Source organism: Leptomonas pyrrhocoris (assembly GCF_001293395.1).
Source record: "Leptomonas pyrrhocoris isolate H10 chromosome Unknown, whole genome shotgun sequence".
Taxonomy (NCBI): Eukaryota; Euglenozoa; class Kinetoplastea; order Trypanosomatida; family Trypanosomatidae; genus Leptomonas; species Leptomonas pyrrhocoris.
Window position 1 is genome coordinate 27582 of NW_015438387.1, and position 13457 is coordinate 41038.

General features: G+C 55.8%; 6 protein-coding genes across 8 annotated transcripts; all 6 read right to left on the bottom strand.

Moving 5' to 3' along the window:
* Positions 1–520: 520 nt before the first annotated feature.
* ABB37_09358 (hypothetical protein) lies at positions 521–929 on the bottom strand (the record flags this gene model as incomplete). The annotated part of the gene is made up of 1 exon (XM_015808779.1): positions 521–929. Exon 1 carries the CDS (start codon positions 761–763, stop codon positions 521–523), a length of 243 nt encoding a protein of 80 aa, XP_015652492.1. The 5' UTR covers positions 764–929.
* Positions 930–1377: 448 nt separating this feature from the next.
* Positions 1378–2771, bottom strand: ABB37_09359 (hypothetical protein; the record flags this gene model as incomplete). Its single annotated transcript, XM_015808780.1, has 1 exon — positions 1378–2771. The coding sequence occupies exon 1, from the start codon at positions 2203–2205 to the stop codon at positions 1378–1380; it is 828 nt and encodes a 275-aa protein (XP_015652493.1). The 5' UTR covers positions 2206–2771.
* Positions 2772–3287: 516 nt separating this feature from the next.
* Positions 3288–4899, bottom strand: ABB37_09360 (putative mitochondrial Monooxygenase; the record flags this gene model as incomplete). The annotated part of the gene is made up of 1 exon (XM_015808781.1): positions 3288–4899. The coding sequence occupies exon 1, from the start codon at positions 4650–4652 to the stop codon at positions 3288–3290; it is 1365 nt and encodes a 454-aa protein (XP_015652494.1). The 5' UTR covers positions 4653–4899.
* A 467-nt stretch (positions 4900–5366) lies between these two features.
* Positions 5367–7972, bottom strand: ABB37_09361 (hypothetical protein; the record flags this gene model as incomplete). Of its 2 annotated transcripts, none has more annotated exons than XM_015808783.1 (1): positions 5367–7972. In XM_015808783.1, the coding sequence occupies exon 1, from the start codon at positions 7782–7784 to the stop codon at positions 5367–5369; it is 2418 nt and encodes an 805-aa protein (XP_015652496.1). In that variant the 5' UTR covers positions 7785–7972. The 2 variants fall into 2 exon arrangements, with proteins under 2 accessions (XP_015652496.1, XP_015652495.1); XM_015808782.1 differs by having other exon boundaries at positions 5367–7939.
* Positions 7973–8577: 605 nt separating this feature from the next.
* On the bottom strand, positions 8578–11097 carry ABB37_09362 (hypothetical protein; the record flags this gene model as incomplete). Its single annotated transcript, XM_015808784.1, has 1 exon — positions 8578–11097. One exon carries the CDS (start codon positions 11095–11097, stop codon positions 8578–8580), a length of 2520 nt encoding a protein of 839 aa, XP_015652497.1.
* A 1298-nt stretch (positions 11098–12395) lies between these two features.
* Positions 12396–13021, bottom strand: ABB37_09363 (hypothetical protein; the record flags this gene model as incomplete). 2 transcript variants are annotated; one of them, XM_015808786.1, is made up of 1 exon in its annotated part: positions 12396–13021. In XM_015808786.1, the coding sequence occupies exon 1, from the start codon at positions 12837–12839 to the stop codon at positions 12396–12398; it is 444 nt and encodes a 147-aa protein (XP_015652499.1). In that variant the 5' UTR covers positions 12840–13021. The 2 variants fall into 2 exon arrangements, with proteins under 2 accessions (XP_015652499.1, XP_015652498.1); XM_015808785.1 differs by having other exon boundaries at positions 12396–13013.
* Between the last annotated feature and the right edge of the window lie 436 nt (positions 13022–13457).

Consider the following 13457-nt stretch of genomic DNA (forward strand, 5'->3'; position numbering starts at 1 on the left):
GCCTTCCGCTTTCAGCGAGCGTGTTGCTGCCTGCATGTCATTCTGTGAGGCAGAATTGTTCTGCCTCTTTTCATTTTACAAAGTTACCCCCCGGCATCCCTGCGCAGATCAAGCAAGAAAAAAAATGTTAATGGCCGCTTAATTTTTCGCTCAAGGGAGAATAGTTTTCTTTAAACGAAAAACGCGGCACGGCGTCGACGGAAACACCTGCAAGCAAAGCCCATGTTATTCGAAAAATATACCTGGAAACGAAAAACAGAGTTGGTGATACGATCCATCGGCGGAGCGGAGACACGCACACACTCTTTTTCCCATGTACGCGTGTCTCTACTTTGGTAGAAATACACCAACGCGCGGTCGCGTCATCGCCTCTCCTGCCGCAAGCGCATACACTGTCACCGACGACAAGAGACGCGTGTGGTGCCACGCAGCAGCGTTCATCATCGTCACACGCAAGGAGCCGCAGCTGTGTATGTATGTATGTGCACGTGTATGAGAGTGTGCGTGTGCTGGCTACGACTTACGCAACCGCCACACAGGTCGCGCCGGTGCGGCTCGAGGCCAGGAAACAGTGCTTCTCCTCTGCGGAGAAGAGCACTTTGATAGTCAGCGAGCACGTTGGGCACTGCGCAACATCTTTGCCTGCAATAAAATCTTCCAGAAGAAGTTCGAAGAGGTCGCCGCACGGACACGGGAAACGCAGCACGCCGTCCTCCAACGTCATCTCAGACAGCTGCACCTCTTCGTAGTGGAATTCCTCCATGTGTTATATTTGTTAATTGTAAAGAAACAATCTGCGGACTGAATCGTCAAGAAGAAGAGAGGGAGTTTGAAACTGAAGGACGAGGCAACGAAATAGAGGCGGATAATGGAAGCGTTGAAAAGAGTAAAAGAAGGTAAAAGCAGAGATCAGCACCTTGAAAAGCAGCTTCCAGGTACGTTTGATCACCGCGAAAGCAATGCGTCAAGGAATCGAAGGCAGAAGAAAGGAGAAGAGGCAAAGGAGAGGGGTGAAAGCAGCAAGGGAAGGGGAGAACATGAAGAAAACAGCGTTACTTCATTCATATCTTGAGTTCTGAAAAGCGCACTGCGTCTTCTAGAATCTCCTTCTTTGAAAGCGCAGGGTTTTTTTTGAGGTCTTTTTCCCCCTTTGAGTAAAAAAAAAATGAAAAGAAAAGAACTTGTTATGAAGCAACTAGCAGTCGGCAATAGGGAAATGAGAAATGTGTCGTGCACCGCAATTCGTGGGCGTCAAGTGCTCTCTGTGTGTATGTGTGCGTGCGTGTGCCGAAGATGGCCGCCGTGAACACGGTGCTGCCTGAAAACCACCTGGCTATTTGGCGCCGTCCTCCGTGTGGCCAACACTCATCACTGGTTCTATGTGAAGTTGTTTAAGAAGGCGTTCATGCGGGAAAACAGCGCCTGTCGCTCGTCCGGCCACGCACGCATGAGACGCGCCACCTGCTCCTCCCCACCGCCCATGTTCCGCACGGTGAAGAGAATTGTGAGCAGGACAACAAACGACGACGGCGCGTGCAGCATGTCCTCGTGGGCCAGCAGCAGCAGAGACGCCTGCTGGCACATCTGCGAGAGATACGGGATGTGCGGCACAAAGACATCCAAAAAGTCCAGCGGGGACACCTCGTGGGCGTCGTAGTCGAGTTCGCCCAGCACCGCACCCGTCACGTTCGTCGGGGAGGCGATCTGCACGGTGGAAGAAATATTCCCAGCGAGGGTGAGACACTCGCGCAGCACCACGTCCATCGTCGTGTTGCCGCAGCCTTCGTGCAGGCGGCCCAGCGTCTCTTTGCGGCACGTGCACAGGAAGCGTTGGAAGAGCCGCACTGCTGCGGTGTTCACCTTCGCCGGGAGCTGCGCGTAAAGGGCGGAGCTGTAAAAGCTGAGAATGAAGCGCGTGTATGGGCTCGTCGTCTCACCGGTGTACATGGCAGACAACGGACTCTCCTCAAGGAGGGTGACCATTTCTGCAAGAGGGGGCGGCGCGTCGGAGGCGCGGACGGAGTAGTCGTCGGCTTGTTTTTCAGAGAGGAGAAGCTCCGAGAGCACGTCGCGCTCTCTTGAAGAAAGTTGGCGAGACGACTCCACCACCCGCTCTTGTTGCGCCTCGTCTGTGATGCCCTCTTCATTCCCCACCAGCACCGCTACAGCGAGGAGAAAAGATATCTCCTTTTCAAGTGTGGACATCCCTGTAGTGGTTGTGGTGGTTGTGTTGGGGTAGTTACTCAATTAGTTACAAGGAGAAGGTAGCGAAGGCGTTACGCATCACAGATTTCGAATGAACCGACGAAAACAGAAACCTAAAGGAGGGTGTGGCAGTCTTCCGCCGAATTGAATGGACGATAGTAAATGCGATTATCGGAGTAGCTGTATTAGAGAAAATAAAAAGGGAAGCGCTCGCTTTGCTGTGTTGATGTGCAGTACCTCAACGACTGCAGTGGCATTCGTGTAAGCGCACCGAGGAGAACGCAGCGATGAGAAAGCCTCGGCGGGGATATAAAAAGCTAAAAAGATCGTTAATGGATATACGCTTGTCCCCGGGGGGCCTCTCCTGCCCCAAGTAACAGCGCTGGTGAAGGAGGCACAGGTTTTTTGTTGAACACGTGTTCAAGGAGGGCTTTCGCGCTTACGAAGGGCGAGTAACTGAATGAGAGTTTCTTCCGGCAGAGGTTTCCAGCAGCCGGAAATGCGTACCACAGAGAAGAAAACAAACTTCAAGAGCTTTCTACGTGGCCCCGCGATAGCAACAGAACTGTTAAGGAGTCAAGAGGAAGAGGAGTCGAGAACGAAGCGATAAAAGCATCGGCGGCGGCGCACAACGTCAGTCAGTTTGGCCAGACGTCATCTCCGTAGTTTAGACGCCACCGTCATGGTATCGCTAACGACAGCGGCGACACAGCTGATAAAAGAGAAAAGGACTACATAAGAGCGCTGAGACAACACGCAGATTGGCCCTGTGAGCCGAAAGCTCTCCAGAGAACACAACAGCGTATCGGCGTCTATTTGGGGGGGAAAACGGTGATGTTCACTTTTATCTTTTTCTATTTTGGCTAGCGAATCGCTGCAGCAAACCATACGTATACGAATAGCTTCGTGTATCTGTGAAATGGCCAGTCCTCTACCACCTCCTCCCCCGCCTCCCCCGCCTCCGCCTTTCCTAGCCGGAACAGATTGCGTCGAAATACAATGCCTGTCTTCCGGTCCGCCCAGCACTCATGGACGGAGAAGGAAAAGGCCCAAAACAGCAGCAACTTCGTTCTTGTGGCTTCTCAACGGAAGGCCGTCTCCATCTTGATCTTCGGATCGACAGCGAGCTGTTGGGAGCTGTATGTCCAGTTCGATAACCACCTTTGCGTCATGTTAACGGCCACTGAAGGAACCAGACGCAGCAGCGTGTTGCGCACGGCTGTGTTCGACATGGCGGTGAACTTGCGTGCACGGCGAGACTGACGGATGTAGCGCTCCACCCGATCACGGCGCACCGTCTCAAACTGTCGAAACGCGTACTCGAACCCGCTGTCACGCTGCAGCGGCACGTCCAAGAGCGACACGGCGAGCAAAGCCGCATCCTCAACGCACAACGACGCGTCTTGGTCGAGAAACGAGGGCATCGCACCGTGGGCAGCCTCGCCCATCAACACCGCACGTCGGTTGTACCACCGCGGCATCACCGGCACCTCCAACACCTCCGTCGGCACCGCCAACTTCGCCTGTGACAACAACGTCGCTACGTCCGCACCAAAGCTGGCGTACTCGCGACCGAGAAGACGCTGAAACACCTGCAGCACCTCTATCGCATCCATGTCCGCGCGCACGTCCACCAGCTCCTGCGGGAGACGGTGCAGGGTGGCGGAAAAGGCGAGGGTGTTTTCGCCGAAGCGGTGCAGCGGGACCACCCGCAGCGTTCGGCCGGCCCCCCAGCATTCTACAGGCTGCGCGAGGTGCGGTGGGCAGTGAGGGCACTCCGTGAAGCCGTCGATCTGCATCGAGTTCAGCGAGCGGCTGCTCGTGCCGACGTGCTCGTTTGGGTAGAGCAGGCCGCGAATGGTGCTGTGCATTCCGTCTGCTCCCACAACCACGTCGCCCCACTCCGTCGCCCCGTCCTCCATTACGGCGTGCACGCCGCCTTTAATGCCGTCGTGGGGGAGTAGATCCACCACCCGGCAAGAGAACTTTATTTCGGGAATGTGCCGTCGCAGGGCGTCTCGCAGGTACGACGCCGGCATCGTGCAGCGCAGCGGGACGTGGCCCATCTCCTGCCTCTGTGCCTCCATGAGTCGCTGCGAAACAATGGAGTCGCTGTTGGCGGGCGGGGCCGTGCTGAGAGGGATTACGTCCTCTGCGCTCAGGGCGTGCAAGTGCAGGTCTCTATTCGGAATGCGCAGCAGCCATTCGCCCTTTTCGTTTTGAATGCCGAAGCACTCTTCGGGCCGCATCCCGCTGTTGGTGAAGATGTACTCCATCCCAAACGCCTTGAAGCAGCTGAGGGCATTGGCAAACAGTGTGTACGGGATGGTGTAGTTCGCTTGAAGGAACGGAGCCTGCTCGAGCACCACGCAATCCACGTTGAGCCGCCGCAGGAAGACGGCGAGAGAGAGCCCGGAGAGCCCGGCACCTACGATGACGACACGCATTCAGTAGAGTTCAGAAGCAGAGAAAGGGAAATACTGTGGTGGAAGAGGGAATCAAGTGTTTTGCGTCGCACTGTTGAGAGTATCACAAAGGAGCACAGAGTGGACAGATATATCCTGTGGTTGTTTTCCTGATGAAATCCACTTTTGCGTACTCGACAGAGCCGCGATACACGGAAGACGTGCTCTGATTCTTTCAGCCTTCACTTTTCCTCTGTTTGTTCGCTTGCGCTCCTTCTCCCATTGACACTGACGGGGCACAAGACGCACAAAAAGGTTGCGGTGTATGAGGCGCATCACGCATGTGCAAAACATCGTTTTCAAGGAAATGGAGAAGGAAAAAAAAAAACGGAGAGAAGTTGGTGAAAGAAGGATAGAATGCGAATGCCTTTGCGATGGCGTAAAATAAGAAATCGTGTTCGCAGAAAGATTGTTGCCTTTCATCCATCTCATCTTCTTCTTCTTTGCGAGGAAAACCCACATCAAAAGAGAAGGAGCGCAAAACTGTCAACCACGGCCCATCGTTTTCTGACTGAGTTGGCAACTATCTTCTTCCGCGTCTTCCAATGGTTACAACTATGGATTCCAGGCTTCATGGCGACATAAGGATGACCCCGCAACATAGGACCGAAGCTCATTCAACGTTGCTTCTCAAAAACAGGACACCATCGTTTCTTACCGAATTCTCAGCTCTTCACTGTTCTTATTGTTGTTGTGTTAGCTGTCCTCTTCCCATAAGGCATTTTCCGTGAAGAAGCCGGTGTAGACGTTTGCATTGGTTTTGTCGTTCGAAGGATTCTGTGGCAGTTCGGCCTTCGTCATCGCAGATTCAGCGGAAATGTTCACCGCGCCGCTGTCGTCTCGATGGGAGCTTGCCGCCTCGTCGCTCTGCAGATTGCTGTAGTTCACAAACTCCTCCTCTTGCTCCTCAGCGCCTTCTTCGGTGTTAACCTGCGATGCATCAGCCGACACGCTACCAACCTCTCCCACCTCTTCCGCACCGCCGTGAGAGCAGCTCGCATGCCCCTCCTCCGAACTCTCTTCACTTGCTTCGCCCACTCCTTCGCTGTCCTCCTCGCTCACCGCATTCGATGCGGAGTCCGTCACAGCAGACACGCGGTCGTGCTCTGCACGCAACGCATGCGCCGCCTCTGCTTCGACACCATCGTTCAAAGCGGAGGGAGAAGGCTCCATCGACTGCGCACCTTCTCCACTGCTCTCCTCGCCCTCCCTGCCATCCTGTTCTGCGGCAACATTATCGTCGTCTCCGCCCTCCAGCGCCTCCTCGTCATCGGAGGTTGGCGCGGGAGGGAGCGCATCGCCCTCCTCCTCTAACGGGGTTTTTGGTGCCGTCGGCAAAAGGGCGGCCCTGTTGACCGCTTCCACCGCCTCCTGGTCGTCGTGCGTGTGCAAGGTGGCCACATGATCCACAACATCAGCGGTGTCCTCCGTGGCGGCGTGTCGAACAACGTACTCGGCTAGCGCCTTCGCCACATCACCGCACGGTTTACCGTTGATGGAGGCGTAAGTGTGGTTGGCATGCAGCACCTCACCGCTGCGGGGATGTCGCAGACTGAGCACGTCTGGTGTGGAGTTCAACAGGACCCAACCGAACTGCCGGGCCAGCGCAGCGAGCGTCTCCCGCTGCTGCTGCTTCAGGGCGTCGATCGCACCCTTATCCACGTAGTGCTCGGCGTCTAAGGCGCGTTGCACCTGAGAAGTGGCGTGCGCGTAGCACGCCTGAAGGTCGCTGATCTGTTTGCCCTGCTCTCTCAGCCGCGTACGCGCTGCATCGAGGTCAGCCTGCAGTCGCAACCGCTCCTCCTCGAGGTGCTTCATGAACACCTCCGCCGCTTTCCCGAGTGGCCGCGGCGTCCACTGCGCAGTGACAGCATCTGTACTCTGCACCTGCGTGTTCGGGACCCTTTGACTTGCAGCCTGCACCGACGAAAGAGAAGCCGACGCCGCTTCCGCAGCGTGCAGCTGGCGCTCGAAGGTTTGCAAAGCTTCCATGCGTCGCTGCAACGCCTCCAGCGGTGCTAGGTTTCCTCGACAGCATTCTATAAAGTTCGTGTTCATGAAGTCCAGCTGTGCGTCGCACTCCGTCAGCACGTCCGTCAGCAGCCGCTGCTCCCACTGCAGCTCACGAGCAACACTCTGTGACTGCTCTTGCTGCTCGTGCGTGTTTTGCCTGCGCAGAGTGTGCAGTTCCGCATAAAGCGGCAGAAGGCTGCTTTTGTGCTCGCGAGCGCAGATGATCTCCGCTTCCCGGAGCAGGGACGAACTGCCGTCGCCATGAGACGCAGCGTTGCCACCGCCGTCGCTGCCACGCTGAGCGACGTGTTCCTTCTGTGGAAAGGACGAGAATGTTTCGTTGGGTGACAGCGAAGACGGAGCCGCTGCCGACGGCTCCAAGGGGAAAGACGCCAAACGAGCACGACAGGTGTCGCCGCCGCCGCCCTCACCTCGCCCCGTCGCCGCCATCGGCGTCGACTGAAGAAGCCGCCGGCACTGCTCGAGTGCAGTGCCGAGCTCATCCGCCCAGGCAGGCGGAGACGACGGATCGAAGACGGTGCTGCTGCTGCTGCGTGCGCCTTCCTCCTTAGCGCACTTCGCCGCCGCGGTGCCGCTCTCCTTCCCCTCGCTTTGGGAGGGGGGAGCAGCAGGCATGTCGTGACGCGGGCGCTTCGGCACACGCGAGCCCTCTCGCCACGCAGCGACAAATTGGGAAATGGCGCCGCGGCTGTTCGTCAACGCAGCCGTTGGCACAGCGACGCGGATGCCGAGTGCGCTGTCCAGATCGATCAGGTGCCGGTGCAGCGTCTCTGCGACTTCATCGGAAGCGCTGCCGTCCGTTTGTGTGTCAACCTCCATCCGAAGCTTAGGAAAGGATCGCAGTTGCTCTTGGAGACGCTGACAGGTCGCGTCATACGTGGTGCCGCGTTGTTGCCGGCCTCTGGATGCCGCGGCTGCGCCGCGCACGTGCTGCTCCGCATCAGCTTCCTCAGCGTCGCCATCAGCGCTGAACTGATCCGAGCTGCGGCTAGAGTTTAGCTGGGCTGGCTCCTGGAGTGAACCTACGTCGCTCGCCGAGGCCGAGTCGATGATCACGACGTCGTCGTCAGAAGAATGCATGATGATGTTTCAGTTTTGTATAAAATGCGGACAAGCAACGTTGGCAGCCACATAAACAGGAACACGAAGAAAAGGACGGAGGGTCCTCTTTTTATCTTCAATTCGGCCCTTTAACTTTGTTTTTGCACTTTTTCTTTTGTTAGCTCGTTGTTGACTGCGCCACACAGTCCAATAGAAATGATCGCCACTCCGAGTGTAACAAAGAGCAAAGAGGAGCGGAGAAACACTAAGATGCCATTGATCATGTTTGTGCAACGCAGATGGATGGGATCGCCTTGTGGATGTTGTGCGTGGATAACGTCTCTTGACTTTGCGGATAAAAGGAAGCGTGCTGGAGCGGCGACAACGCAAATGGGGTCTTCGTTGAGTCGCTTCCCTCATCCCTCTTCTCTTTCTATCTTCTTTTACTATCCCGCTCTCCTTCTGCGTTCGATCGCGAGACAGAGAATACGGTGCACACAGAGCAACATCAAAAGGCGGCGATTTATCTCGAGAATATGAACGAGAGCGAAGTAGATGATTTCGCCCTCAATAAACAAACGTAAAGCACTTTGCGAACGCACAACCAAAGAGAAGAATTGGTGCGCGTTGCCGCCGGTTATTGTCGAAAGAGGACGTGTCCTCGGTAGCAACGCGTTATGAGAGAGCAACACATACAGAAAATGAAGCCTCGGCGAGGAAAAGCGAATCTGCCGGTGTTGATTCCTCGCGCAGGCCAACATCACCGTCACCGCGTTCAGCCTCTCTTCCTTTGATTGGCGGTCTTACCGTTTTTGTACACAAGAAGTTGTGCCTACTCCCGTCGCTTCGACAGCCACGCAACACCGATGATGTCGCGCGCCGCGACGTACCACACAACCAGCGCTGCCACCGTGAGCGGCAGCATCGGCCACCGCAGCGTCGCGTGGGCGGTGTAGACGTCATCCATGCCGTCGCCGAGCACAAACGTAATGAACTGGTGCAGTTGCAGCAGTCCCGCCACGCAGGCGACCACGAAGACATCCGCCGCACACCACGATGCCAAGAAGGCACCGCGCTTGGGCATCAGCGCGAAGATGCACGGCGCCAGCAAAATAGTAAAGAAGGACACCATGAAGATGAATGGCACCATGGCATCGGCGGGTGTGAGCCGGCCCCACTTGTTGAGGAGGCTGAGCTGCCACAGCGAGAGGGTCTTCTGCGGTGGGGTCAAGATGCGAGCAAGTCCGCCAATGGTGTACTGCAGACAGCCAAACTTCCAGGCAGGCAGACTGCACAGGTGGACCACTACAAAAGGCACCACCGACACCCGGCGGGTGCACCATCGCCACGCCGACACAACAGGAGCAAATGGACACGAGGAAGGGCGAGGAGGAGGAGGAGCCGAACTCGACGCGGACGGTGCTGTAGCATCTTGGGCTGTCGTGGACGCTTGTGGCGCTTCAGCAGCGGCCTCAACAGGCGGCGGAGGGGCCCGGGACGTGCTGTCGTGTGTGGCTACCTGTTCATACCCGGCGTCATCCCCCACCTCCTCCGGCACTCGGTGCGAGGTACCGCGGCGGTACAGCGTAGTCGCGTAGTTGCCCAAAGCGATGGAGGCGACGGTGGCGAACATGAAGAAGTAGAAGCCGGGGTGGATGATGACGTGGGCCACATTTTGAATCTCCATGCCGGAGACCATCACCATCAACGCGAAGGTGTCAATGAAGGAAAACTTGCCCATCACGTCGATCAGCGCGAGTCGCTTGCTCAAGGGCCGCTGCGCCCACACGGTGAAGTAGACCAGACTGAGCAGCTTCACGTATGGATAGACGCCGCTGAACACCAACACGAAGACGGACAGTGGAATAAGTCCGGCCCTCCACAGATCGGTCACGGTGTTCCACATGGAGAAGGAGTAGGTGTTCATCTCCTTGCCGAGCAGCACGCTCGCGCCTGTCATCGTGTTCGACGCGGCAAACAGAAGAAGGCAGGCGGTGGCGAAGAAAATCATATTGATGTCTTCCAACACAAGACGGGCCGCTGCGACCGGCTCTCCCGTGGCGCTGCACCGCACCGGTTGCGTGGCGTGAAGCTGCGTGTTGCGCCGCACCATCCACGTCCCGCCGCTGACGGCGCACAAAAAAATGAGCGCCAGTGGCCACAACTTCGGAAAGCGCCGCAGGACCGCCGTCTTGCCAAAGCTGACGTGCACCGTAGCGTTCGGGTCACTCAAGTTGCGCTGCTGCGACACCGCCATTGCGCGAAGGACGGCGTCAATTTTTGTGTTCACAATCGGGGCAAGTCGCGGTATCAGCGAGTGACTCATCAGCAGACCGACGCTGTCGTGGGTGAAGAAGAGCACCTGTCGCACAGCCACGCCGGGATCGAGGTACACCTCACACGAGTTGGCATCGCAGCTCTCCATCGTCGCGTCGACCACGATGGTGCCGTTGTAGTAGTAAAAGTAGTTGTCCTTTTCCGGCACGTAGTAGTCCAGGGAGGCGTTGGTCACTTCTCCTGGGAGGTCGAAAACCGAAAAAGGCTGCGGGGCGGTCCCACTCAGCACATCGTCGACAATTTCCTGTAGCCAATCCACCGCAGTCTCGTTTGGGGGCGCCGCCACCAGCGATCGCACAATGTGCAACTGCTGTGGGGGCACATAAAAATCCAGGTGCACACGCTCCTCGCGCACAACTCTCGGCGTTGGACCCGTGGGAGCCACGTCTGCGTGGAAAACACTTGAGAAGATGTTGGCGGCAGCCCTGACGAGATGCGAGTCTCGGAGCGGAAAGACGCGCTTGGTGGAAGTGGAGTTCCGTTGTGGTTCAAGGTCGGTCGAGGTGTTCGTCAAACTCTGCTGCATCTGTGGCACAAGCACGTTGCAGACGTAGGATTGCAGATTCTCGTTGATGTAAGAGCGCATTCTCTGCAACAGCAAGTCAACAAGCCGACTCGGAGGGTCGGAATAGAGACGTGTGACGGATGCGTCCACAGTGCACGAGCTCACCGCGTACATGCGATCAAAGCACAGACCGTAGTTGGTGCTGTCTGGCCCTAGTGGCTCGCGCGTCAGGGTAAAATCGCTCGGATTCACGGCGATGTCCGCGTGCACCAGACCGGCATAGTTGTAGACAGTAAAATTTGAGTAGCAGTGCAGCGACCCACCGGTGGTTGAGGTGGTCAACGAGCGATTCGTGGCCCAGTCTGCTCCGCTGGAACCAAACACGATATCGGTGCAAGTCAAGTTGAAGGCATGCGCTCCGAGAAAAGATTCGTTAAAGCCCGGGAGAGGGACGGAGGTGAGGTTCAGCGAACTGAAAAGAAGAGCAAACGATAGGCACAACAACTGCATTGCGTGTATGTGTGAGGGGGGGGGATTGTGTGGTCTCTTTCGTAGTGCAATGGGGATGGTGGTGGTTCTCCCTTTCCAGCGCGAAACGGAGAAGAGCGGAGAGCAATAACAAAAACAATAATCAGGACTCCGTGTCGTGACAACGCGGGCGCCGCCAACGTTCCGTAGTGAATAGTTGAAGCACCCGCACAAAAGCAGCAACCACACAATTGAGCCGGGAAAAGGAACGGAATTCAGCAATGAAAAACTCTGCAACAAAGCAAGAAAGAAGGCCGAGAGCAGTGACGGCGCAAGTTGGCTACTATTTGATGACGATGACGATAAAAGGCAGGAAAACAAAAACAATCTGTCTGCTGGTAACGTGAACGCACACAGCAATACCAAAAAGTTGGTACGCTACTTTAAGAGTAGATATATGTGCGTGTCTCTGCTCGAGCGCAAACTCTAAAAAGACCACACAAAAAAGGTGTCGAGAAACGACGATGACTAATAATAATAACAATTAAAATAATAGAGGAAGCAACAAGCGAAAAAAAGCAGCGTGTGCTGTATCTGCTTTTGCTGGCGAAATAGGGAAAGGGGAACACAGAGGAATGCAAAGGAACACGCTGTCTGATGCGTACTGGAACCTTCTAAAAAAAAAAAGGGGGAAATGCGCAGGAGAGATGAAGCGAGGAGACGTGAATTAACGACCGAAACACCATCCACTGGCTTTACTACAGCAAGCACAACTAGCAGCCCTTCTTCGGCATTTTAGTCTTGCTCCGCATGTTTCTTACGTTCAATGATGGAGTGGAAATCGCTGCGACAAGACATCGATTCATTGCAAGAGAATAGAATGTGTTCTTCCTCCTCTACAAAGAATGCCAAACTGCGCAAACTCCGGTGCTACCTAAAGTGTGTGCGTACAGCCAAGGAATGTGGCTCTCTAGAACAGCACGCAAGTAGTTTCACGATAGAGTATCTGGAGTGTGAATCATGTCCATTTTTGTTCTTTAAACTTCGTTTGTTCTCCGTTGTGGCGGCACATAACACTTACTCGATCAGTTATTCGAATAGCTTTCGTTTACGGTTTAGTGTAAAAAAGTGAGATGGAACGCAAAGTCCCAGCAGCCAAACTCTTTTCTCTTTGCCGAGCAAAAAACTCAGCTACAACATCCACCACATCAAATGCGCTGTGCGAAGCATCAAGGTGTGTGGTACGGTGGCGCACACGCTGCTCATACGCCACACAACCAGACGAGAGAGGGGGGAATAAAACCGCCAACTTAAATCACAAGTGAACACCACAGCCGTTGCTAGTGTTTGCCGCTGCGTTTCTTCTGCTTCCTTGACTGCTCCGCACGTTGGCGGCGCTGCTTCAGCACGGAGCCTTCGTGGGATGCACGACGCAACACCCGCGCTGCGGCATCGCGTATCTTCACGCCGTCCTCCTCCTGCACCGCTGATTTGCTCCGAAGACGGTTGGCGTATGCCACCGCTGCCTTCACATTTGCTTTCTTATTTTGCTTCTGGCGGAGTAACAGGATGCGCTTCGAGACGCTTTCCTCGAGTACCACCGCATTCGATTCCTTCCGCTCGAGCAGCTGCGTGGCCTCCGACTGCAGCCGGTCTTCTTCGTCGTTGACAAGTTTCGCTAGTCGACGGCCTTCCTCGAGAGAGACGGTGCGGCCGGCTGGAAGGGCCAGGCGGGGCTGCAGCGCCTCCTGACGGTGCACCTGCTTGGCAGCGATACGCGACATAGCTCCGCCACTACACCAACAGATATTGCCCTAATAAAAGAAAGAGAGAATGTGTACGAAAACGAAACCGCACAATGACAGGGAAAAAGGTTCGTAGATGCTCAAGATCTGGGAGATGCGAAAGTGAAGGGACAGTGTGGACTAGACAAACGTTTTTCGGCCGGTCTTTTCCTCTGTCCGTCTACGGTGGTGCGAGATAAGCCGTGTCGGTACACAGGCAACGAAAGGGAGAAGAGACGAGGTGGGAGTGGAAGAAGGAAGATGGACACGCGATGGTACGTGTTGTGCGTGCGTGTGTGGAAAGGGACTTCACCGCCTCCCACGTGCACCGTGAATCACCGAGCCAAGCGTTGAGCATTTGGCCGCTTTCGCCACTCGCACAGAACCGTTTAAAAAAAAGAGCTGCCAAGATGCACATCGCCGAGCACACATCACGAGGAGTGACGGCGAAACACACACACACACAGCCGCTTGCCACGTACCGCAGCATGGACACCCCAACACGCGCGGTGCTACAGGTGCCTCACGCACACACGCCTCAGCTCTAGGCGACTCCGTCACAAAGGGCTATGGGGGTCTTCTTCGTCTTTGTACCGTGTGGATTGTTGTTCCTATTTG